The sequence below is a fragment of the Pongo abelii genome, chromosome 11, assembly GCF_028885655.2.
Source record: "Pongo abelii isolate AG06213 chromosome 11, NHGRI_mPonAbe1-v2.0_pri, whole genome shotgun sequence".
Taxonomy (NCBI): domain Eukaryota; kingdom Metazoa; phylum Chordata; class Mammalia; order Primates; family Hominidae; genus Pongo; species Pongo abelii.
The window spans coordinates 68778716-68805481 of record NC_071996.2 but is presented as its reverse complement, the minus strand read 5'-3'; the positions used below and the strand labels follow the sequence as shown (position 1 = coordinate 68805481).

The 26766-nt window shown below is 34.3% G+C and overlaps 1 protein-coding gene across 7 annotated transcripts in view; it reads left to right on the top strand.

Moving 5' to 3' along the window:
• The window catches only part of SCN9A (sodium voltage-gated channel alpha subunit 9), a 178853-nt gene that overhangs the window by 114439 nt on the left and 37648 nt on the right, over positions 1-26766 (top strand). For all 7 annotated transcript variants that reach the window (XM_024243378.3, XM_063712844.1, XM_024243381.3 and 4 more), the window contains 3 exons: positions 7647-7767; positions 16886-17040; positions 22510-22683. In XM_024243378.3, the coding sequence (XP_024099146.3) occupies positions 7647-7767; positions 16886-17040; positions 22510-22683 (450 nt within the window). The remainder of the gene's footprint in view (positions 1-7646; positions 7768-16885; positions 17041-22509; positions 22684-26766) is intronic.

Sequence of the window (26766 nt, the reverse complement as noted above, 5' to 3'; positions counted from 1 at the left end):
TTTAATCTTAGTACTGTGATTCAAATATATTGCTTAACGTTGAGTATATAGCATGTACTTTCAAATATGTAACTAATTTCTACTTACAGGTATATGATTTTAAACATTTTAAAACACAGTTGACTAAATTCTTTCATCATGCTGCATTTCTAAAATTCAGTACCTAACCTTCTTCTCACAGGGGTAAAATCAAACTGGAACAATCAAGGATGCAGCTCTGTGCTTTTAACCAGGCAGAGACATATGTCACCACTTTTACACAGGTTACCTAAAAAAATCATACATACGATATTTTTTCAATGTCTTGCATGCTGTTCAACTACAAAACTTTTCTGCCTGACCCACTGCAAGAAAGTAGAAACATACAGTTGTTCAATAGATAAAGTGACATCACAGCATGTCACCAGGGCAATTTGATTTTTTTTTTGTGATTCTCTTGATGACTCCTTTGATATAACCTTCATGTGCTTACGTGATTTCAAGTGCATGATCTGTAGATTTTTATTGAATTGATTATAAAAATACAATGCAGAATGTAACAGTAGCCATTGAAGCAACATTTAATTTGAAAACCTCTATCAACTTCCCTTCTTGATTTAATCTACATAAAAATATAGAGAGATGTCTATCACATTAAATTGTCACATTTAAATTAAGTAGATCAAAACTCTAAAAAATTGTGGAAGAAATGTTTCTGGCATAAATATAAAATCTCAGAGCAGGAAAAGATCATTGTAATTCTAGCTGTGTATTTAGTAATTCTAGCTGTGTATTTATGGATAAGTAAATTGAGACTCATGCTTTCTTAGTACACATCTAGAAAGTTGGGCTCAGAGCCAAAGTACCCTGCTTCTAGTATAAACTTTGAATACATTTTGAAATGGTTTTATGCACTGTTATTTATGGGACTTTACTTTTTTAAATCAACTCAGTAATTAACATTTGATTTTATTTCCTCCTATATAAAATGCATCAGTTAAAAGTTGATAGGCCTTGCCTATGAATGAATAAGTGATGTGTTCAAAATGTTTAATTTTATTCCAGAAGTAATATTACTCATTGATAAGAATAAGTTTCTGATTATATACATAATCAGATCAGTCTCTAGAAACTAAGAGGTTTAGATAAAGCATATTATAAATCCTATCAATAACACATAGAAAATTTTCACTGAAATTAGATACAGATTAATATGTATTGCCTCATTGAATATTTCTAAAATGTATTAAAAATACATACTAAGATATATTTTAATTTTAGCATACTTTGTTGAATGACTGAACTTTAATAGTTCTAGGATGGGGGCAGGAATCTCTGCCAATAAGAATCCTGACTCCTTTTTATAATCTAGTTCATATTTTGAATTTCTCTGTCATTGTTGAGATGTTTGTATTATTGTTATCTATTGTGCAATGATGAAAACAAAACTTTATCCTGAAACTGACACACCCTAGGGATAATATTGCTAACAGTTTCAAATGAAAAATTAGTTATTTTAGTGTTCCAGTTTATTCAAAGATAATTTTAAAGGTGGCCTAAGTAAGAGATGTATTTTTCTATTTCAAATTTGGTGGGGATTTAGAGGCAATATTCTCATAGAAAACTATTTTATTCCAGAATATGGTGAATTTTCTTCAACTAGAGCCTAAATAAGGATGCATATGCACCCAATATTATCTATATAGGTATAGATAAAACATAATTTTTGAGAAAGCTATTTCTAGAAATATATATATATACATGCATAGACATATAAACATATGCATATATATGTTTTGAATTCATAAATTATTATTACTTTTTTACCAAGCTATTAGAAAAGATGAGGTACATGTTAATGAATGGTCATCCCCTTAATCAAGAAAAAAACTGAATATTCAGTTAAGAATGACTTGAAATATGGCACTTTAGCAAAAGCTGCCTACATAAAGGATATAGTTGTTTTATCCATGTAAAATTTCTATTTATATTATATTTTCAATATTAGAAATCCACATGTTTAAAAAGCTAGTAATTATTCCATTCATTAAAATTCACTTTTCCTTGCCCTCCTCCATTGTGGGTAGTATTAGTGGTTAACAGAAATGATTCAGATATCTAGGTAACTTACTTTGTGTTTGTCATTCTTTTTTGTTTTAAAATTATAGATAATATTTACAAAGCTTGAGTCTGAGTATCTACACTTTGCCTTTATGTTTGCTAAGGTTCCAATCCTTCTTTACCTACTTGTTGCATTTTTTAAGCTGGTATAAATAGCAAAATTGTTTAAATGTTTCCCTCTAAAGATTTTAAGACACTCTGACTTGACCCATTGTATTCCAGCTGCTTTCTCTGCAAACAGTATAGCAGTTCTGTGACAGAGCACAGAGAGAGCCCTTGAATATCAATGGCCACTTTACACTCCTAGCTCTTACTAGTAAATGCTTCTGTTCTTTTCATTAGAAAGATGCTTCAAGATGATACTATAGGACCTGGCTGAGAAATCTGTAGCCAGTCCAGCCTTCTTATATGGCCAACTGTTTTTGCTTTTATATGATTTCTTTATATTCATATCTTATCATGTAGTCACGTAAGTTTTCATGTTATTGGATAGAAAGTGCCCTAGGTAGAAGATTCTGAGAAAAAGAAGAGCTCTCCATGAAATCATTGGTTTTCTTTTGAATTTCTCTGGTGGTGGCTGAGATTTGACCTCATTGTTTCACCAACCGAATACCATATACCATGTTGACCTTGTGATGAAACTGTGTGTTTCATGCTGAATGAGTAGCTGTTCCTCCCAGAGCCTACGCAATATTTCTCTGCTAGCAATAGACAAAGAAAAATAGGAAAGGAAAAAAATTGGTTTTCTTGCCCTTTTTTTTAAAAAAGAGCTAAAGTTTTAGTTGTCCATAATTAGAATGTGAGCCCAGAATTTATTGCAACTAGTTAATAAACTGACAATTTTCTGCTAAATTAGTGGAAGTAACATTAAAACTTAGATAACAGAAGAAAATACAGTTGAGTTTTCCACTGATCAATAATATCTGGAGTATTTTTAAATTATTTCCATTTTTTCCTGAAATTCCTGAGCTTCAGTGATTTTTTAACTTGAGGCATTACCTTTTAAAAAGAATCTTGAGAAATTTCATATCAAAAAAAAAAGGTTGTAGAGACCTCGAGGGGCCCAGAAATCTAAATCATGTTAAGAAATGTGATTATACTCAAGATGAAAAGCACAAATAATAATATCAATAATATTAATGACCTCCAATTTTAAAAACTCTGTAAGAGGATAATGTTCACATTTCTCCAGAAGGAAAAAAATAGAGACCCTGAACGACTGCAAGAGAGAAGAAAGGTTATTTTTGTTCTACACCAGAAGAGAGTATTTAAACATCTATTTGTCCTGTAACATAATGGGAAACTTGGAAAATATTGGACTCTTATGCCACATAGTAACTATGTGTGGAATTCTTCTCAAAGGGTCCTTTGATCCTTTAATTGAACTTTACAATTTTATTCCTTAATGATTCAAGAACACAATTATAGATATTGACTGTAAAACTACGTAGTTAAATTAAAAGATGGATAATAGTAACTTGAAACTAATTTTAAAATGTCTTTCTTGCTTATTAACAGATAATGGAGCTTAGTTTACCACTAATGTCTACCATAATTTTTCTTCTCTTTTATACCCATCTCCTCCTTTTGATTTGCTTCTCTCAACTTTCTTACTGTCTTTTGTGAGTATTTTAAGGCTCAGGTGAAATAACCATTCTAGGCTCTGCTCCTTAAAGAATATCTTTTTTTGTTGTGTGAAGCAAACAGTTTATAGTATGTACTTTAAATGTAACATTTTTCAGTTCTTTTCAGCATCAATCATTCTCTTTAAGTAAGGTGTTTGTTGAGTTCTGTGTTTTGTACAGTGCTGCTACGTGTTTGATAGTTTCTTTTTTTGAGCGTTAGATTATCAAGTCATTAGACATTCCTACCTCACACCTCTTGGAACAATAAATAACTAACTAGCATTAACCACCATCCATGATAGCATGAAATAGGCTTACATCGTTAATGTTTATCTTAGGAACTGCCAGTGATAAATTTGTAAGTGAACAACTTAGGACATGTTCTAATATGATACATATATTTAACATAATTTCTACTCAAGCAGTATAGTAGAAAACACAGCTTCAAGGCAATCAAAGGGAAAACGATGAAGAATAATAAAGCTTTTAATTTGGACATATTTTCAGTAATTGAAAATGAGCATCTTAAATAGCTACATAAGTTTACAATCAAGATAAGGATTGTTTCACAGCTATAGTGTTGTATGGATGCACACTGAAAAATATGGAAAGATATGTCTCTCTCTCTCTCTCTCTCTCTCTCTCTCTCTCTCTCTTCTCTCTCTCTCTTTCTCTTCTCTCTCTCTCTCTCTCTTTCTCTCTCTCTTGATTACCTCAAGGGGGTTGAATCAAGGAGATAGTGGAGGGAACTTTTATTTTGCACTGTAAATACTATTATACATTTAAAATGTTTGAGTCAACTATATCACTTTCATATTTTTAAAAAGACACTTTTAGAAGGCACTTACAGTCAATATCATATTATTCAATAAAAAGGCAGGAATGCTAATTATGGTACACTTCTGATTCCTAATACTAGTGAGTCCACCTTCTTGATCCTATGCTTATATTTATATTTATTTTATTTATAAGTAGACTGCCAATGATAAAGAAATTCATATTTCCCTTTTATTAGCAATCAAATCCATGTGAAAATTACAGAAGGTCCTATTTATAATAGCAAAAGAAATTTCTTTCATAGTAAAGCATTTATTTCACTTCTCTAATATAGTATAGTCATTCTTTCATTTCCAAAATTACATGGAAAACTAAACAACAGATGATTGAGTTTAAAGAAATGAAGATAATATAGAAATTAATCATATAAAATAATACAAATAATTGATATGATCTTCCTTGTATAGTAAAAAACATATATTCAAAGTACTTAAATATGGTGATGCCTACTGTGAGAATTCAATATATTTCACTGCAGGAAAAAAAACTTTATTATATATGTCAGCCTTTCTATATAAAGGTATTTTCTTAGAACTCTGCTAAAGAAGCTTATACTGTAGCAAGTATAGATTTCAAAGGCTGAATTGATTAGAACTGTCTATATTGCTAAAGCATGCATATATTTAATTTTATATACTGTATTGAAATAGTTACTGTTTGAATACTTAATGCATTTCCAAGAAAACACTGAATGTCTAAGAATCTATTAGCCATAATAATTTGGCTGTAAATACAAATTAATTAATAATAGTTCATGTTAAATATTTTGATAATTTCTGTCTCATTGAACAATAATATTGAATAACTTTAATTTATTATGTAAAATTCTGTGCCAAGCTGAATTTAATTGACCATTAAAAAAACATAAAACCTGCATATGAAAAAAAAAGTTTCAATAACAAGATACACTATATAAAATCACCTGAATTTTTACTTGCTCATAATCTAATTTGGCATAAATCTTTGTTAATGCTCTCTTAAACGGTGAGAAAACCAGTTATTGATGTTTGAAGATGCTTTCATGAATTTAGCTTAAGTCAGCATTCTGCAAATAAGAATCATTTTATTTAAAAGTTGTTACCAGCTCAGAGAAAAACCATTATAACTATTTCCTATTGTTAATATTGTGTCTAATAGCAAGGGGGTGATTTGTATTCTTTCTATCAGCAATTCCTCCCACTGCTTTACCTCAAAACCTAGGCCAATAATTCTTTTTTCAGAGATGAAGGGCCTGGTCTTAACTTCACAGAATAATAGGGCCTTGTCTTTCACTTCTCTGGTGATAGTTCACATGCAGCCGAGAGGTCAAGAATTGAAGCCATTAAAACTGTAGTCTTCTAAATATGGTACTTTGGATTTTGTGGCAATTGGCACAAAATACATATTGTAATTATAAGTTTATCCAACATCGTTTCCTGGATTAATCTATATTTTAAAACTTATATATTTTAAAACTCATTCTATAGTTTATATTTTAAAGCCTATTCTATAGTTTTATAGAATATTCAGTTATAATTAATTTCTATTTTCTTATTTTATATTAAACTAATTTAGATGAATTCAATCAGTTTAAATAACCTGTTTTTGAGTGAAATTTTGTACTGATACTTTCATAACTGATACTCTTATCAAACTCCTGGACCTGGTGGGAATAATGCCTCCAGGCCAACACAGATTGGAGGAGTTCTCTTAATATGTTGTTCATGATTATTTACTCCAGTTATAAGAAAGACATTGTCTGCTTACATCATTCCTTATGTACAATACTTTATCAATGCCATTTTTATGATGTTGTATACTAGGTGATAATAATAACATTGAGAATTTAATGTGGTACCCATCAAGAATACTTGTAGCTTCCAAGTCAATCTCTAAAAATCAAACCTTTAGATTGGGCCAATCAAATTCATAGATTGAGAATCAATTTATCTGAAATAAGTATTTTATTATTTTCAGCACTTGCACTTGCTTGAACTACTCTTAAAAAGATAAAGTTGTAACTTAATAAGAGAATTGTGTTGTAGTAACTAGTAGCTTTCAATATTCACGTGTCATTTAGCAAATGAGAATGAAAAATTAACTCTTCCATTGATATGCTGCTTTACTCCTTTATAAAACAATATTTGGGAAATTTGACAGAGTTTTGCTACAGTTGCTGTATGTATTCTTTGTAAAGATTTCTTCGTGTGTGTGTGTGTATGTGTAAACCTCATGGTTACTCATAAAGCTCTGGGTGGGAAAAACCTATTTGCGTTATGATCAGTTACATGATCATAATGACAATGAATTCATTACTCCATGTGTAAGTCTGCCATGTTTAATTTTCTTCGATCTTTGTTTCAGAGTTTGCATGTGGTGCTTACTTTAGTAGCCACTTTCTTGACATTATAAATAATACTGTTTGATCTTTTCTACTGTATACTAAAATGTTATATACAAAATGGGTGGTGTTGGTATGGTCATTGGCATTTTGATTTCAAAACCGTATTTGATTTTGTGGTCTTGATCAAAGAACTTCTATCTATATCATCCTGCTACATATATTTAAATCCAAGAGATAATAAAAAATACATTTGGACTTTATCTTGCACTCATCTTTTTAAAAAATTTTAGCTATCAATAAGTTTTTTGCCAACTATTTTATCTGAGCTTTCAATGATCAGGCATTAGTAATTTGACACTTGTATTATATTGCAAATAGGGTATAGTTTTTCCTCAGATAATGATTGTCAGTGTCCATAAATTTATATTAAAAATTTAAAAAATAAGATGTGGCCAATACTTTCCAAAAGTGATAGTTAACATCAATATATTACCTTATCTAATTTTGGCCACACACTTGTTAGTATAATAAACATAATAAAGTTTATTATTTTACAGGATGGTGTAGATAGAAAGATCAAGTATAGATACATTTAAGGTTACTTGACCTCAATATGTGTTTATACATTTTTTATGGCCATCATACTATTAATCTTTTTTTCATAATACTTTGCATGAGTCTGATTATTAAATAAAGCTTCAATACCAGATTTGAATGAACTCTAAATGAACTACCTGGTGGGGTGGTGAATTCCTTTCTAGAGATTAAACCGGTCAAGCTCCTCAGAGTGCAGCACAGTTGATAACCCTTTGCCTGGAGAAGGAGAAGAAGCAGAGGCTGAACCTATGAATTCCGACGAGCCAGAAGCCTGTTTCACAGATGGTAAGACAAAAATGGAGACCTTGGTTAGCGTTCCTTTATTAGTGTTTTGGGGTTTGTCTTAATGCCTAATACTTACTAGAGGTTGTTGGTAAGTCAGAAGACTCCATTCCATGCTGATTCAGCTATAGCTGTATGATGATTAAGGGCAAGTCACTAGAGCTCTCTAAGCTTCAGTTTCCACATCTATGGCACTTGACTAACAATAATTTCCTATCACTGTATGTTAGACTGTAAGCACGCTACTACTTCTTATTTTAGAGCCTTAATTCATATTCCCAGATCAATGGAACCACCAGAATACAAGTTAATGAAAGAGTTTGTACTTTGGTCCTTTTAATCAAAAATGGAATCTACTCACTAACTCTCAGAAAACTGATACTGTTGACCACAGTCTCTCTCAAAATTCTTCCTTTCCTTAGTTTCAGAGGCCATAGTCTACCTTTGGTCTTTTATTTGTCGTAGAGTTCTGAGTTCCTCTCTCTATTTCTTTAATGAGTATTTTTTCTGCACATCCTGTAATAATGATTTCTCCCCACATGTTCAATCTTCAGTTATCTTTTCTTATTCTGAAGCTCTGAAGTGTTTCATGCATGCCTGCGGCTTGAAAAGCCATTTCTGTGCTATTGACTCTTAACATCAATGTCTTTACCCCTGACCTCACTCTCACTCTCGAGTCCCAGATCTGCTTACAATTCCCCCATTGGCCATCACTATCTGTTGTTTTTAAAACACTCCAAGTTTAATAAGTTTTTTTTTTGAAAAGCAAAAACAAAAACAAAACTTTAGTATGGTTTACAGCTTCCTCCAGTCTTTATTAGTAACTTCGTGATCTATCTTACCCTCAAGCTAAAGACTTTGAGAGACCCTTAAAGTTTTCCTTGCTAGTCACAAGTTTATCAGGAACTCTGGAGATAGGGCCCAAGCCCTCAAGAGGATTTGCATGCACACTAAAATGTGAGAATCCTTGGCCTCTAGGGCAAAGTCTGAAGTCCTTAACTTGACATGTAAAGTTCTTTACATTTGGCCTTAGTCTCTTGTTTTTTAACAGTACCTCCTTCTACTCCTGTATGCTTTCTGATATGCTGAATTTCTTACTACTTCTGGAATTTGTCAGGGATAATGCAGTATTGTCTGAACAAGTATTGTATCATCTAGGTAAAAATACAAGCCCAGAGTAGGGCTGCAATGTAATACAATAATACAAAGTTCAAACTTTGGAGCCTGATAAACATATGTTCTAATTTGCCTACTTATTATCTGCCTATGAGAACTTGTGCACAATTTAAAATCTTGTCCTTCGGATATCTCATCTGTGTAATGGGGATATCAGCATCCACATCAGAGCGATGCTAAGAGGATCAAATAAGATAATGATTATAAACTTACTAGCACAGTGCCTATCTTCCTTCTTCTACTTTTCTTGTTCTTCAGGGATTCTGTTAACAATCTTATACAGAAGCTATGATAGCACAGATGCTAATGACTTATCTAGTCATGGGCTTACCCTCAGCATTAGTATTTTTTGAAAAATCATCGACTTGCTTTCAATCTCCAATATTTTCTCAACTAGTCTCTTGTAACACTCATGCATTAAGCAAAATGACTGGAAAATAAAGACATCAGCAAACTACAACAAGTGCATGGATTTTCTTTAAATACACACCAAATATCATTTTATATAAGGAGCAAAGGTGTACGACATCCAGTCAATATAAATTTTGTGCTTGCTGAAATTAGTGCTATAAGCAAATGCAGAGTTTCCTTTAAAAGTGTCCATGTTACAGGGATTTAAGAATTTCATCAACATGTATGGCCTGCTCCTCAAGAAATTTATTAGCAGTATATAGACTTAAATTTGTACTGATGCTACCAAGCTTTTCCCTATCCATTTTATGAATGATCATGACTGAAAATTCTAGGATAACTAGAAAGAAGTTGGGCTTATCAAACAACTTAAAGTTTCAAATCAAAAAATGACTTCAAAAAACTTAAACTCTTACAGAAAGTATTAATACTATGCTATTTCAGACTGTAGGTGCTGTTATAATAAGATATAACACAAAGGTTTTTTTTAATCCTATAAACATCAATGAAAATACTTTTGTGAATACTCTGAGATTATTCATTGCTTCCAAACTGAGGCCAGTATAGAAGAAATATTATGGAAACACATTTTCCAATGAGCCTGGGCTTGGACCATTGAAATTTACTGAGGGAGCATATATCTCTGAGTCACATCCATTTTATGTGCTCCAGTAGAGACTTCATACAGTCTCTGGATCTGTAGCCTAATAAATTCAGTGAAGCAGCCAATTTGCTTAGCCTTTCCACCATGTATTCACATAACCATTCTTTATTCCAGTAAACAAATAATTATTAAATACCTGTGTGCCAGGTCCAGTTCCAGGCACTGGAGGGAGATGGAACTGTGAACAAAACAATGCCCCTACTTGAAGAAATATATCAAGATGTAGCAGGTCAGATAAGTGAAAAGTGCTATGGAGAAGGTATATGGAAAAGAGGAATACCAAGAATGAGGGGGGAAGAACTTACTAGCACATAAATATGCTATGAATGAATGGTCAGAGAAAGACTGCCTATAAATGTGACGTTTCTTCTGTGACGTAAAGAAAATTGAAGGGGGCCATGCAAATATATGGAGGAAAAGTATTTTAGGCAGAGTAATGAAGGCACATGCCCCAAGGTGAGGATATGCATAACATTTGGGAAAAACCAAGGGGCCAACATAGATGGAGAATAATGAGAGATGGGAACAGTATTAAAAGTTAAGGTCAGAGGCTGGGTGAAGTGGCTCACACCTATAATTCCAGTACTTTGGGAGGCCAAGGTGGGCGATCACTTGAGGCCAGGAGTTCAAGACCAGCCTGGCCAACATAGCGAAACCCCATTTTTACTGAAAATGAAAAAAAAATTGATCTTGGTGGTACATGCCTATAATCCCAGCTACTTGTGAGGCTGAGGCACGAGAATTACTTAAATCCAGGAGGCAGAGGTTGCAGTGAGCCAAGATTGTGCCACTGCACTCCAGCCTGGACAACAAAGGAAGACTCTGTCTCCAACAAACAAACAAACAAACGAATAAAACAAATGACATTATTTTTAAAAAGTGTAGATCAGAGATGTAGTAGAGGCCAGATTATAAGACATTTGAAGAACATTATAAGGATGTGATTTTAAAATCTCACAATGTGAAATCTTAAGAGTGGAAGGGCAAATAGCAATGGCAGAAGCTGGGAGATTTCTTGGAGTTTCTGCATAAATCCAGGTGAGAGGTGATGGGAGCTTAGACCAGTATGGTAGAGTTTTGTATAGTGAGGGTGTGACATGCTGAGTATATTTTAAAGTTAAAGCTGAAGGTATTTGTTGATGGATTGAACATGGGGTGCTTAAAAACTGGAAATGCATAGTTTCCACATGAAGACTGAGAAGCATGGGCTTGTCAGAATGAAGAATCATGAACATGTTTACTTACAAGTTGGTAACTGGTCTACAAGAGCTGAGCTAGAATCAATGCCAGTTCAGAGCAATGTTTCACCTCCAGAGAGCTCTGTTACCTGAAAGGTAACAGAAAAAATTAAAGGAAGTATGAAAAACAATTAAATCTGAGTAGCATGTTTTTACTGAAGACAAATGTTAAAATGATTTTGTTGTTCATAGTCTCACATTGGTTGATTCATTTCAGCTTCATAATTATCACTTTACTAATGTATTTCATTGATTGCATCTGATTCCTCTTATTCACCTTTTCTCTCCCTCTTATGCAAGGTTGTTCCTTAGCTCCGTGTCTATTACTTTGTATTTGAAGACTTCAGACTGCTTCCTTATATCTTGCCCTGTTCTTTACTATCCTTAGTTCTACATGACTTGGCAACCTATATAATTACGAACATGACGTGACTCTTCGGGTCTATGTGGTTTTATATTGTGCTGCTTTTAGATTATCAAATTAGTAAATTACATAATCTGGATTAGAGTTAGCAAAAAATAACCTTTTTCAGAAGGTCAAGAGATCGAGACCATCCTGGCCAACGTGGTGAAACCCCGTCTCTACTAAAATACAAAAATCAGCTGGGCCTGGTGGTGAGTGCCTGTAGTCCCAGCTACTCAAGAGGCTGAGGCAGGAGAATCGCTTGAACCCAGGAGGCGGAGGTTGCAGTGAGCTTAGATCGTGCCACTGCACTCCAGCCTGGCTTCAAAGTGAGACGCTCAAAAAATAATAATGATAATAATAGTAATGTATTTTTCTGTTAACTTGGTAGGAGGAGCCAAATCATCTTCCTTTCAAAATGTTTTGTATTCAACCACTTCCTATAAAATAACTAATAATTAATTCTAACTTTAGTAACACAATAACCAACTCCTTTGTGACTTTTATTTTTTCTTTCTTTTGGAAAGATAATGTTAACAAATATTTGTTTTAGTTATATTAGACATTAAGAAATGGTGAAAAAAGCTTGTTTTCATAATCAATTTTTACATTAATTATATTGATCATGCTGTTATAGTTTTTAATGAATAGTCTGTCTCTGAAGTGGCCAATGGTTTCTTTTTTCTTTTCTTTTTCTTTTTTTTTTTTTTTTTTGAGAGCTTTGGTTTAACATGATGAAACTCAGCATAGACTTTATGTAATGCACCATGAGAGCACATTAGTGAAACCACCCAAAAGAAATAGCATTTACTCACTGGGACCCATTAAAATGTCTGAGAGATTCTCTGTTATGTTTACATTTAATTAATAGTCCTTTTAAAGAGAAGGTGTGATAACATTGCTAACCGGCTTGGTTGGAAATCTCTTGGGATATACCTTTGCACAAAAACCAGACAGGCGCTCCATCACTCTTGCCTCAAAATAAGAGAAATAAACTCTCTGAGGTGTGATAAACCCTGAGGGCAATATTTATGAAACTTCATTTCAGATTGAAAGTTTACTAACTTTTCTAATTAGGATTTTTAGTGTTTTTATTTCCTCAATCATAAGAATAATGTTTCCCTTCAATTTTAAGATTGACAAAAGTAAATCCCAGAGAGCAAAATCTTCTTAACCAAAGGGATAATTTTCTTATCCAATGATTTGCCCCTGAGAAAGATAGATTCTTTCTTGTACGTGATCATTGTTTTTAAGTTTAAGACAAATTCTAAAGCACTAAGTTAATATTAAAAAATTCATCTCATTTTTTTCACTCTCTCTGGTATTTTTACTTGCCATGAAAAAGATTAACTTAGAGTTAATTTTTAACCCTACCCTTTTACTCTGTTTTTATATCATTTTATCGAATGTTCCCTCTTAACTAAATGCATTTAGATAATAATTATTTAAGTACAGGATGATGAATAATTTCAGATCTGAGATCATATTCACTGTAATTAACATTGTATAAATGAAGCTATGTTTAGATTTTCCATTCATCTTGTTTTTTTTTCTTTTTCATCCAATCTTTATGAAAAGTATAGAATTCACAGAGATGCAACCTTTCAGATTATGACTAACTGCTTAGAAGATTATATAACTCTTTTTGGGGAATCAAGTCTTTTAAAAATCAACTATAAATGGCCTATTAAGCCAAGTAGAGGACTATGATGAGTACTGTAAGTACAAAGGGCAAGCATTACAGACTCAGTTTGAGTCTTCTGGGAACTTAAAGCTTCCAGAGAGAAAAAACAGGAACACATAAAATATACATGATAACAAAAACACCAGAGACATAGGGGGAGAGGGAAACACCTTGTTTGGTGTATTTCTATAGAGCTGGAAATTAAAGTGCTAGAAAATAACCTCATATCAACTGGATCAATGCACTAATCAGACTTCAGAAACATGAAAAGATCCATTACAAAACATTATCTACCAGGTGCACCTTGTCAAGAGGATTCTAGTTTTGTTGTTTTAGAACATACAACTTATGCTTATCTGAAGTTGTTACTTGAAAGGCTCAATACTTGTTAATGAATTATATTGTTTTGCAGAAAAGGAAATCAATCTTTTAGAAATATCTAAAATTCAAACTTCTGAAACAGGTATCAAAAAACTGCTGCCCATTCTTACTTTCCCACCTCCTGCCTTCATCTAAAATGAGGTTTTTCATCTAAAATTTTATGAGGAAGAATTCATTGTAGTTACTTTTTAAAGACTCTCTCTTTTCTTCAGAGTAATTCTAGTTGCTTTAATAAACTTTAAATTGATTAAAATTTTTCAGTGTTTCAATCATTCTCTTTCTGGCCTCTTATGTTCATAGCTCTGTTTATCACTTCTTGTAAAACTTTTTACTCTTTGGTTTCTCTTTTACTGCACCCTCTTGGTTCTTCTTGTTCATCTCTCATTTCATCTACTTCAAAGTTTTCTCCTCTACCTGTCCTAGTGATGTGTAGGTAAATATTTTTATAAACTGGTTCTCCAAGGAAAATAAAAAATGTGTACTTATATCATTTACTATAAATTTTACTGATATTAGGATATATGACACACAATTTACAAATAATAAAATATTACAACTTTTTATTGAACATTCTGTATATCAAATTGTTTCTCAAAGAATGCTTTTTTTGAACTTTGCCAAACTTTTGCATGTATAGGCAACCTATTTTTGCAGCTAATAAACAAGTATAGTTTTAACATGAAGACTGCTTGGTATTTATGTTAATCAGCGAAATAAAAAAGAATTGAAGAAGCTATATGTCAGAACTTTACTCATTCATCAGTGATGTAAGCAATTATTTGCAAATCAAAAAACAGAATTTCAATCATGAAAGGATATTTTTTCATTTTTGTGCTATTCAGTGTAATGGCTACAAACACAATACACCTTGACTGTTTATCTGTTTTATTAGTATTTCCTCCGTCACCTTCTTAATTCTACTCTAGAAAATCAACAAGCTCTCATTTGTGGTGCTTGGAGATTTTTGTAAAGATTCCCACCATCACTGATTTCAAACTACTGATGTGAAGTTGCTAAATGCGGAGTTAAGAAGAGATTCACAGTAGCTCAACAGTGTGACATACTTCCACCATCCAGATAGAATAGGCCAGATAGAATAGACCAGCATCCAGAAAGAAGAGTTGCACAGTAGTCCAATAGTATGGCATATTACTACTGTCCAGAGAGAATAATCCAGAGAGAATAGACCACCGTCCAGAAAGAAGAGACACACAATAGCCCGACAGTATGCTATACTTCTGCCATTCAAACGGAATAGACAAATAATAATAAAATACAGTAAAATAACTAGGAAGTGATACGTGTTAGTATTTATTACATTTCCCTAAGGTAAGTTATAGAATTCTAAGTTTATGTAGTCAAATATTTAATAATGGCTGCTTTTAACAACAGACTAGCAGGAATTTCTGACAGTTTAACAACGAGAATTGGTATGGTCTGCTTTCAGCACACCATTGAATTTTCTCCCTTAATATTGTTGTTTCAGAATGTTTCGGAGTTGGCCCTTTTTCCTCCTCACCCTAAGTACTCTTTTTATATGACCTCAAAAACTGTTCTGACTTCAGCAGATACATGTATGCTAATTATTACTAAGTATTCTTTTCTAGATGGGTTTTTCCCATTTCACGTTCCCACCCCCATTTTTAAAATCTATAGGGTATCTGTATTTAAACACTTTACTGGCATCTCAAAATCATTACCTGCCAAGTCAGCTCCTCCTCCTGTGGTTTTCAATTCACTGCTAACATCCACCTGGTAGTCCTGGGCTCCTTCCTTTCTCTTACATTTGATATCCAATCAATCACCAAATCCTGCTGATTTTATCTGCCAAATGTCTTGAATCTGTTACAACTCTAGTTCCTAACTAATCTTTCCCTCCAGACAGGGATACTGGCCCAGAATCCAAATGGTTTTCGGGGTATGAAACTTTCTTTACCCCTACTCCTCTCTATTCACCCCTTCCAACTTATCCTCCAAGTAGCGTGGAGACATCTGTTTACATTGCAATTTGCATATCTCGTTCCCTGCCTATAACCCTTTACTTACTCCTCAACCTCTATAGGATATAAGCCAAACTCCTTAACGTAAAGGCCAATGCTTTCCATAATCTGACCAATTTTTCTAAGCTCACCTCTCACCCTTGCCTCTTGTGTACATTCTGCTTGCATCACAACTCTAAACTGGTTTAAATTTCTATGCATAACAATTTTTGCTGCCCTCTTGGCCTGGAATTCCACCCAAACTCTTTTTTACTGATATTTTGATTCAACCCAGGCTCCATCTCTTCTAGGAAGCCTCTACTGATCTCTCTTTCTCAAGAAATAAGCCAGGTGAGATTGATTTCTTCCATGCTATCAAAATGAACCCTGACTCTCTGTCACTTTAGTTGCCGTATTTAGTCACAGTCATTTATTTCTGTTTTTATCTACCTAACCAAAACCTAACATAAATTCCCTGAGGAAAGGAAATCATGTACAGAGGTGAATACATAGAAGATATGTAACAAGGGTTTGATGGACAAAAAAATGTGTCAGTGAATGAATAAACCTAACCATTTTTAAGTCCAATTTTCAATTTTTTTGTAGCAGTATATTTTATACATGAAATTTTAAAGTCAGATTTGGTTTTAACTTAGAATACTTGAAACAGTTTCATCTGGATCTTCTAATCAAGATGAGTTTCTTTTGAACTTAATTTCAGGACTTTCCACTAATTTTCTCAATATTGTTTAGAAAGGTGTATTTCAGAGGGTTTTTATCGTAGAGGAGTGGAAGTATCTAAAATTATAGATTAGAAAAATCTGTCTGTCAGAAAAGAATACCCTAAAATTCATTTCATCTTCAGATTTTAGTTCATTCATTCATTCACACATCAAATGAAAGTGGTTTACAGACTGTGGAGGAGACTGAAGAGAAATTGGGGATTACAGAAGACAAGAATACATTGTAAGCTAAAACTAACTAACAAGTATTAACAAAACATCATGCAAAGTTAGAAGATGAAGGAAGGCAGCATCCAAATTAAATTTATCTGAAACTGCAAGTATAGGTCTTGAAATTATTTGGTTGAGGGAGTATCACAGAAAACAGTTTGCATTAAATAATGTATTAACAATTTTATTTGTTCTGAATATCAAGATTTAACATGCATGTCTTTCTTGTCAGGTTGTGTACGGAGGTTCTCATGCTGCCAAGTTAACATAGAGTCAGGGAAAGGAAAAATCTGGTGGAACATCAGGAAAACCTGCTACAAGATTGTTGAACACAGTTGGTTTGAAAGCTTCATTGTCCTCATGATCCTGCTCAGCAGTGGTGCCCTGGTAAATGATCTGACACCTAAGTCAATATATTGATTAAGTCAATATTCTTTAAAATGAGCTAAAAGATAAAAATATCATGGCAAGTCGTTTTACCTAGAATTAATCCCTGTGATTAGTGCTAATGACAAAATTTTACTTGGGCTCAGTAAATAGTTACTGAGCACTCCTACATGCCAGGCATTATCCTTGCTGCCCTGAATGCTGTTGTCCAAAGGACCACCCGGATGGCTATAATAGAAAAGAGAATTTTACTGGCAATATCAGTTTGCAAAACAGGGAGAGAGTCTGTGGCGTAAACTGAAAGCACTTTCCCTGTAGAACAAAGAGAGAAGGTTAGAGGTTTTATTAAAATGGGAAAATGTTATGTATTGCTCTTTGAGAAAGTTCATTGGCTCTAGTAATGATCTGGGGAGCTGGTAAGCTCCAACTGGCGAGCAACAGTGGTTGGCACAATTAGTCCTAGAGTGTAACAGGTTTCCTCAGAAGCTATAGATAAAACTAATTTCAAGTTACAACAAGCAGCTTCAACAGTCAGTCTTGCAGAGAATTACAATTCTTGGAGTAATGTTGTGTACCCTGAGAGCTTTTCCCCCTGCCTTCTTGACTCTTAGTTGACTGTTAGTTGAGTAGCACAAGAATGACCCAATTTGTATGATCAGCTTTCACAATACAAAGATAAATGAGATCCAGGTACTGTTTATTCTTAAGGAGCTAAGAGCAATGGAGAAGAGAAGAATACAAATGAGTAACTGTAGAGCTTGGATGTGTTTGTAAGCGAAGTGTAAATGTGACAAAGTTCTGTAGCAAGGAGAACAACTGTCTGCTTGCAATTTCAGAAACATAAATGGTGCTTTTCAGGGTCTAGAAAGACAAATAGGAATTTTCTAGTTAGGCAAGGCAGGCTGAGGGGAACAAGTACACAATGGTAAGGAGGCATAAAACAGCATCAGATATTCAGGAAATTAAAAACTGCTGAACTGCAAATGTGGTGGGAAGAAGAACAAGTACAGGTGGCCAGAGATACTATGAGAAAGCAAGGTCAGCTTGTGAAGCATCTTGTGTGTTATAAAAAGGGAAAACAGATGGTAGTTTTAGGATAAAAGTAGGACAAGTTTCTCATTCTTGAACACATACAAGCAGCTTCCATGAGAGTTGAAAGAGATCTAGTAGAATTACAAGCTTCCTGAACCTTTTTCTTTTTTTTTATGTTTTTATTTTTTTATTTTTATTTTATTATTATTATACTTTAAGTTTTAGGGTACATGTGCACAATGTGCAGGTTAGTTACATATGTATACATGTGCCATGCTGGTGTGCTGCACCCATTAACTCGTCATTTAGCATTAGGTATATCTCCTAAAGCTATCCCTCCCCCCTCCCCCAACCCCACAACAGTCCCCAGAGTGTGATGTTCCCCTTCCTGTGTCCATGTATTCCCATTGTTCAATTCCCACCTATGAGGGAGGATATGCGGTGTTTGGTTTTTTGTTCTCGCGATAGTTTACTGAGAATGATGATTTCCAATTTCATCCATGTCCCTACAAAGGACATGAATTCATCATTTTTTATAGCCGCATAGTATTCCATGGTGTATATGTGCCACATTTTCTTAATCCAGTCTATCATTGTTGGACATTTGGGTTGGTTCCAAGTCTTTGCTATTGTGAATAGTGCCACAATAAACATACGTGTGCATGTGTCTTTATAGCAGCATGATTTATAGTCCTTTGGGTATATACCCAGTAATGGGATGGCTGGGTCAAATGGTATTTCTAGTTCTAGATCCCTGAGGAATCGCCACACTAACTTCCACAATGGTTGAACTAGTTTACAGTCCCACCAACAGTGTGAAAGTGTTCCTATTCCTCCACATCCTCTCCAGCACCTGTTGTTCCTGACTTTTTAATGATCGCCATTCTAACTGGTATGAGACGGTATCTCATTGTGGTTTTGATTTGCATTTCTCTGATGGCCAGTGATGGTGGGCATTTTTTCATGTGTTTTTTGGCTGCATAAATGTCTTCTTTTGAGAAGTGTCTGTTCATGTCCTTCGCCCACTTTTTGATGGGGTTGTTTGTTTTTTTCTTGTAAATTTGTTGGAGTTCATTGTAGATTCTGGATATTAGCCCTTTGTCAGATGGGTAGGTTGCAAAAATTTTCTCCCATTTTGTAGGTTTCCTGTTCACTCTGATGGTAGTTTCTTTTGGTGTGCTCTTTAGTTTAATTAGATCCCATTTGTCAATTTTGGCTTTTGTTGCCAATGCTTTTGATGTTTTAGACATGAAGTCCTTGCCCATGCCTATGTCCTGAATGGTAATGCCTAGCTTTTCTTCTAGGGTTTTTATGGTTTTAGGTCTAACGTTTAAGTCTTTAATCCATCTTGAATTAATTTTTGTATAAGGTGTAAGTAACTGGAACCTTTTTCTTAATTGTCATTTTTCCTGCTGATGCTGACAGAGATGAGCCACTAGAAGCCATTAGGAGCCCAGATCTGGCTAGATATATCACTGGAAGTTTCATCATACTAAAAATAGAATACTCAAGAACTTTGTGACTTGCTTCATAGACAGTCTTCATGAGTTTGGACTTTGATTTTATTGTACTTATGTGCCAATAGGTTGACCTGATACTGTTTCATGGATGCTGGCAGAAGATATGAGGTGCTTGTGTCAGAGATAAAGGACTTTATTACTTATGCATGGAAAGTAGCATGAGTTTCGACATGTTTCTGTTGGTTCCCCCTTTACCCAGGTCTCATGGGGGCATTAAATGAGCCTGAATGAGTGTGTACACATATAGTGGATTGATGTCACAGCTGAGGAACACTGAGCTTAGGGAACGCATCCTTTTATACCAAGCAACATAAGCAACCCTGCTCTTTGTCCCAGAGACCCTACCTCATGTCTCAAGGTTGCTCACTGCAAACACAACCCTGAGGAATGTCCTAGGTAAGGAGCAGGCAGAGCCTGGCATTCTTGGCAAACTCCCCAACAATCTGCAGGGACTCACTGTGGCTTTCCTTTCCTAACAAGTCCCAACTCTCAGAAACAGAAAATGTGATCAGAAAAGCTCTATTTTCCTTATCTGGAGTCGTCCAAGTAGAAATCTTGATAGTGTCTACCATACAATGTATTCCTAGTAACTAAGGAAGTTTATCCCATGCTGACTCACATATGTGACTGAGAATTTCAGAGAGGAGGTTACAAAAAAATTAAAGAAAAGTTTGGAGTAATTCCTTGTTCAAAATGTCTAAAACAGAGGAAGACATTTGGGGAGGGCATCCTCAAAACTGTATTTTAAGTAAATCATATGAGGAAGAAAAGGGAAAGATATTTCAAGAAGCTGGTGTTTGTACTTAGAGAGGTTGCCAGTTAAACTAGATTTTCTAAAAGTATGGCAAACTCCCATGACACGTGTTTACCTATGTAACAAACCTTCACATGTACCCTCAAACCTAAAGTAAAAGTTAAAAAGAAGTAATAGCTCTCATTTAGCTTATATTTATTGTGTTTCAGAATCTTCTTTTAGATTTTCTCATTTAATTTTCAAACAACCCTGCGAGATTATGATATTTTGCTTATTTTACCAATGATGAAGCTGGGTACAGTTTTAAAAGTTGCTTAATGTCCCAAAGCTAGTAAATGACAGAGCTATCACTGAATTGACGTCTAAAGTCAAAGTCACCATATCTTTTCACTGTGTTGTGGCTCCTCAGAAAGAAGAGTATACACAAAATAGAAATAAATGAGTGGTAACTGAATTTAGTAACAGTAAAGCGTAAGTCCTAAATCAGATAGAGCTCACGTAAGGTCATTCTTGACTCCTTACTCCTACATCCACAAAATTGGTTCTGGAAGCTAGAACCCCTGTGGGCTGAATTCTAATTCCTGCTCTGGGACCAGTCAGAGAGAGGTTCTCATCATCAAGACTTCCTGCAGCTCTGCTCTGACTCTGTACACCAGTTCTAGAAACAGGCTTCTTTTTCCTTGTGACTAAGCCCCTTCCTTGTCTTTGTATTTCAAGGACTGAGTCATTGCCATAGTTTCAGTTCAGATGGCTTGCCTGATTCCTCCAGAACTTGGGGGCGGAATGGCAGGGAGGAAAATCCTGAGGGCTAGAAGCCTCTCTCTGCACTTCAATTCCATTAAATTTCAGAACCTCTGCCAACTGCTGGGACCTTCTTTTTGCATCTTAGTAGGTCCATTCAGTCTTTCTGCCCCAACTTGTCTCTTTTCTTCAATATTGATACCAACAGTTTCCCAAAACTGCTAAGGGTAATTTTAGAGTATTGATAGCAGAACGTAGAATAAGAAGAATCTGAATGGCACAAGTTCATGACTGTAGACAGGTAATAAATATAATATTAACCACGAAGGATACAGGTCTTTGACTTTCATTTTATCCAACAGGGTTAATAGTGTTTCGATCTGAAAGAGAAAGTTCTAACACTTTAGACCTGTTGAGATCAGCAATCATTTTCAGTGTCTCAATGAGCCTTTTTTTTTTTTTTTTTTTTTTGACAGTCTCGCTCTGTCGCCCAGGCTGGAGGGCAGTGGTGTGATCTTGGCTCACTGCAACAATGAGCCCAATTTTTCAGTCCATTCAAATTCTTTGTCAAGGGACATGTGGCTGAAGTCTAAAGTCAAAGTCACCCTATCCTTTCACTGTGTTGTGGCTCCTCAGACAGAAGAGCATACACAAAATAGAAGTAAATGAGTGATAACCAAAATTAGTAACAGTAAAGTGTAAGCCCTAAATCAGATAGAGCTCACCTAATGTTGTCACATAATATTGTTGTGCATCACTTACTAAAATTTCTTGGAAAGCATAGGAAGTACCGCATTCATGGAGAGAATAGAACAGTGATTTTTAGAGCTGAAGCTTTGAAGGATAATATATGGATGAATAGTCAAAGGAAAAAGCACCCTCTGTGTTCTATAGGCCTATTAAGCTACTGCAGTCATTCATTTAGCAAATCTTTCCTTTCCTGCTGCTGTTATTAACATGGTGCTAGGCACTGGGATGCACAAGCATTTGAGAGCTGAAAGAGAGGCTCCACAACCTACTGGTGGGGAAAAAGGGGAGTGTAGGATGTGAAAAGTTTATAACAGTGGCTGGCCATGGGATCATGTCTGAAATTATTAGGACTTATCCAATTTTAATGGAGAAAGAGGAGGAATCAGATGGAGGTGGAAATGATCAGGTGTCAGAGATCATGAGTCTTTTTGTGGATTACAAGTAATTTCATTCTTTTGCACTTTCTCTTGACCTCTGAAGACCAGCAGCAGCACTGGTGAGAAGGCTAGAACTAACTGTTCTGTCATAACTGTAAACCAGAAAAAATGTCAGCTGGCCCATGTCAATATTACGTTTCAGTGGTCTTAGCATTAGAATTGTATTTTTCCTGTTTTTTTATGAATCATGAAGCTTAAGTTGTGCATGATTGAAACTTGAATATTATTTCCACAGGCTTTTGAAGATATTTATATTGAAAGGAAAAAGACCATTAAGATTATCCTGGAGTATGCAGACAAGATCTTCACTTACATCTTCATTCTGGAAATGCTTCTAAAATGGATAGCATATGGTTATAAAACATATTTCACCAATGCCTGGTGTTGGCTGGATTTCCTAATTGTTGATGTAGGTACTTTTGAGTACATTTTAAAAGAGGATTTATTCTTACTGTGTGTTGTGAAAAAACCTTCACCAGTATTGTATATTACCATATTTTAATTTTGTTAAGCTTCATATACTTTCAGGCTATAGGTTTATTCTTTTAGAAATATTAGCACAGCCAGTGGAAATATATCTGTGAGGAATATTAGAACAGAAATAATTCAACAAATGTAAATTATTTCTGTGACATTGTAACATTTATAATTGAGTTTTTTATGTTTTCTGCAAAAGAGATGTGATTTTTAAATAAAAAAAAAATATGATTTGAATGTCATTCCTGTTAAGAATAAAACAAAATTTAGAAGTAGGAGATGATAAAAGGGCAGAGACACAGATTAAAGAGAGGAAATGATGATTATTCACAATGTAAAATTGGAAGATAAGAGAGGATGAGGGGTATATCAAGTTGGCTGATATGTGAGCTAAAATTTTTCTAAAAATCATTATATAAAAACAAAGTTAACTTTGTATTCGGGGAGAGAGAAGTCATGAAATTTTAAAATATCTATCTCAGACCCAATTATAGGAAAAACCAAAATGAGACACAATTGTCTCTATCTCAAATATGCAACTTGCCCTTCATCTGCAGAATGGCAGTGGGGCAGAGGAGTAGGCATTATTATTAATGTAATAATTTTAGATAATAAATTCAAAGAACTGTTGAATACTTCGATGATGGAAAGTACATAATAATTCTTTAGTTTACATATTATTTTAACAAAGCAGAAATATTTTTACAGGCTTCTGATTGATATAGAGAAGAAATCTTAAAACAGTCGGTGAGATCAAGGACTCTCAAATAGAAACCAATGGTACAATACCCATTATTATCATTTCATTGAATGTACTCTAATTATTTTATATTTTAATAATATAATTTAATAATATATATGACATATTTTGTATTAATTAAAATGGCTTTCTTACATTATTTTATAACCTCAATCTCCCAGTCTTATTTTTCTCAGAATGATATGTTCTTTATCTTTTACTAATTTTTCTAGATTTTCAGAATCCTAACCTTTGTGTTTAGGGAAGAAACATCCTATAATCAGTCATAGTTTTTAGAGAGTTGTTTTCCATATGATGCCTGACATAATTAGAGGTCAACATGCAAATTTTTATATGCCAATAAGTGCTTTAAAATTTAACCAAGGGTTTGCATTATCGAGCTTTTAAGAAAAGTTGAACTCATACAGCATCATACACGGATTAGAAAATCACAAGTAAGCATGATCACAAATAGTAAAATCTGACTGCAAAATGTTACCAAATTAGTCATATTTACTCAAAAGTTCAATTTCTCAACTGTTATTCAAAGCTTCATAAACTTTTGGCTTCTGGCCAGGCGCGGTAGCTCACGCCTGTAATCCCAGCACTTTGAGAGGCCGAGGTGGGTGGATCACCTGAGGTCAGGAGTTTGAGACCAGCCTGGCCAACATGGTGAAACCCCGTCTCTACTAAAAAATACAAAAAATTAGCCGGACATGGTGGCAGGTGTCTGTAATCCCAGCTACTCAGGAGGCTGAGGCAGGAGAATTGCTTGAACCCAGTAGGCAGAGGTTTCAGTGAGCCGAGATCGCGCCACTGCACTCTAGCTTGGGCGACAGGGTGAGACTCCATCTCAAAAAAATATAATAACAATAACTTTTGTTTTCCTAATCACACAATATTAAATGTTTAAAACAATAACTTTTTTCTATAATATGTAATGTGAAAAAATTTTTAACATAGCTATGTATTACACCTTGTATGTGTTATCTTAGGTTTCCTCTATGAGAATTCTAACTTCTGATATAGTAATGATTTCTTGTTGTTTTTCAATTAATCACTCATATATCAAATTATCTAGTTACTGCCTAGAAAATGAAAAATGATAAAATGGGTATTTTTGTAATATAGTCGTTTTGAAGAAAGGCTGCCCCAAATAAGAAGAAATTATAGAAGGAATGTAGATTTTCTTTTCTCTTAAACTGTAAATGTGACGGGGTCTCTCTCTTAAAAAATTATACAATATTTTAGATATTTTAAAATCTTTAAAATATTATCACAAATATACTCATTTTCATCATCCAGTGTAAGAAATGAAGGTTTACAAGTAAAATTGAACTTATTTTAAATTAAGAGATATGGCTGTTTAATAATGGAAATTGTTTTATATTTGAAAATTTAAAGTGATGATTCTCAATGAGTATAACCTCCTGTTCAGGGGTATGTAATGTGCAGAAATCAGGGAGATAAACAACTCCAATTTGAAATATTATTTAATATTTTGGAAATGAACAAATATAATGCAAAGCACAGAGAGTAAAGCTCCAAACAATATTCTTGCTGATAGAGATGCAAATTTTGGGATGCACATCTGGGGGAGTGGCTGTTTTTTTTTTTTTTTCTGAAAAGTATAGAAACTTATCTACAGCAGTTGTTCTTGAAGCATGGTCTCAAAACTGAAAACATTGGCACATGTAGGTGAGAACTCCTAAGAGATGCAAATTCTGCCCCCAACCCCAAGACCTACTGAACCAGAAACTCTGTGGTTGGATGCGGCAAATCGTTGTAACAAGACCTACATATGATTCTGTTGTATATTCAGATTTCAGAACTACTTATATTATTTGCTACTCAGAGAATGGACTCGTCTGATTTCTGCAGGCTTCTGGGTTATTTGAAACTTACTTGATTAAACAGTGTTCATCAGTACAGGCGTATATTTGTATATATACATGTGTGTTTATAGAAAGATATGAATACATATGCATATATATTCTCAGTTACAAACTATACCATAGTCTTCTTAATAATATGCATATATTCCGTGTCATAAAACTCACTTAACAGTGGCTTGGAGAACAGACCTATTAGTATTTTAGGGGCTGTATCAATTATAACAGACACATCTTAGTCTACCTTTTATTGCTGTAACTGAATACCTGAGACTGGTTAAAGTATTCTATAAATTTATTTCTTAAAGTTCTGGAAGCTGGGAAGTCTAAGGTGAGGGGTCCACATCTGGTGAGAACTTTCTTGCTGGTGGGCACACTGGAGAGTCCCAAGGCAGCTCATGGCATCACATGGCGAGGGGTGTTCACTGAGAGCCAAACTGGGTTTTATAACAAACCCACTCTTGTGATATCTAACTCACTCCCATGATAACCCATTAAGCCCTTACTCTATATTCCATTCATGAAGGCAGAGCCTTCATGACCTCATCACCTTTTAAAGGCTCTGCCTCTTAATACTGTTACATTGGGAATTAAGTTCCAACATGAGTTTCAGAAGGGACAAACATTCAAACCACAGCAAAACATTAAAAATTTTTCTTTTTCTGATTAAAGAGGGAGCATACGTATTTTTGAGTGTTCTCAAGTGGAAAATAATGGATGTGAATGACTGGGCAAATTTAAGAGTGGCAGGAGGAGCAATTTATTCTGCTAAATACATAGCTTTAGGAATTTTAAAAAGCCATGTTACATTTAGTGAGACATTTGGAAATACTACATGAGGATGAGTACTTTAAAACACCTCCTGCTTCATAAATCAGTTTACCTGTCTCTGATGGTAACAGCAATGAACTTTTTGTGAACAATGACTTTTTCTACTCCTGAAATAGATAAATATATAAAGTTGGCTCTCATGTGTTCCTATTCTTCCCTTGAAAACTTGAATCTCTCAGTCACTAACTTATTCGTAATGAAGAACTGCATTCCAGACATTTTTCTTAGACATCGTCTCCTGCTACACAGGATGTGAGGCAAATGAATATTTTCCATGGAACTAATTCAGAGAGTAAATGCATTTATAGATCCAGATCTAAGGTCATTGAGAAGTTCATTGCTTTGTAACTAAAATGTGTATTGATTGTATTGCTGTTCATGTTCTTTCTTAAGGATCATTTACGATAAGAACTCAAATTTCATTTGGATACTTGTTATGGTAATTGTAGCTGATCTATCTAACATGATGAAGCTCTTATTTTATCCATATTGATTGTGAAGCCAATGAGATCAGCTACTCTCATTCTCTCTTCAGTACAATTGTGATTTTTCT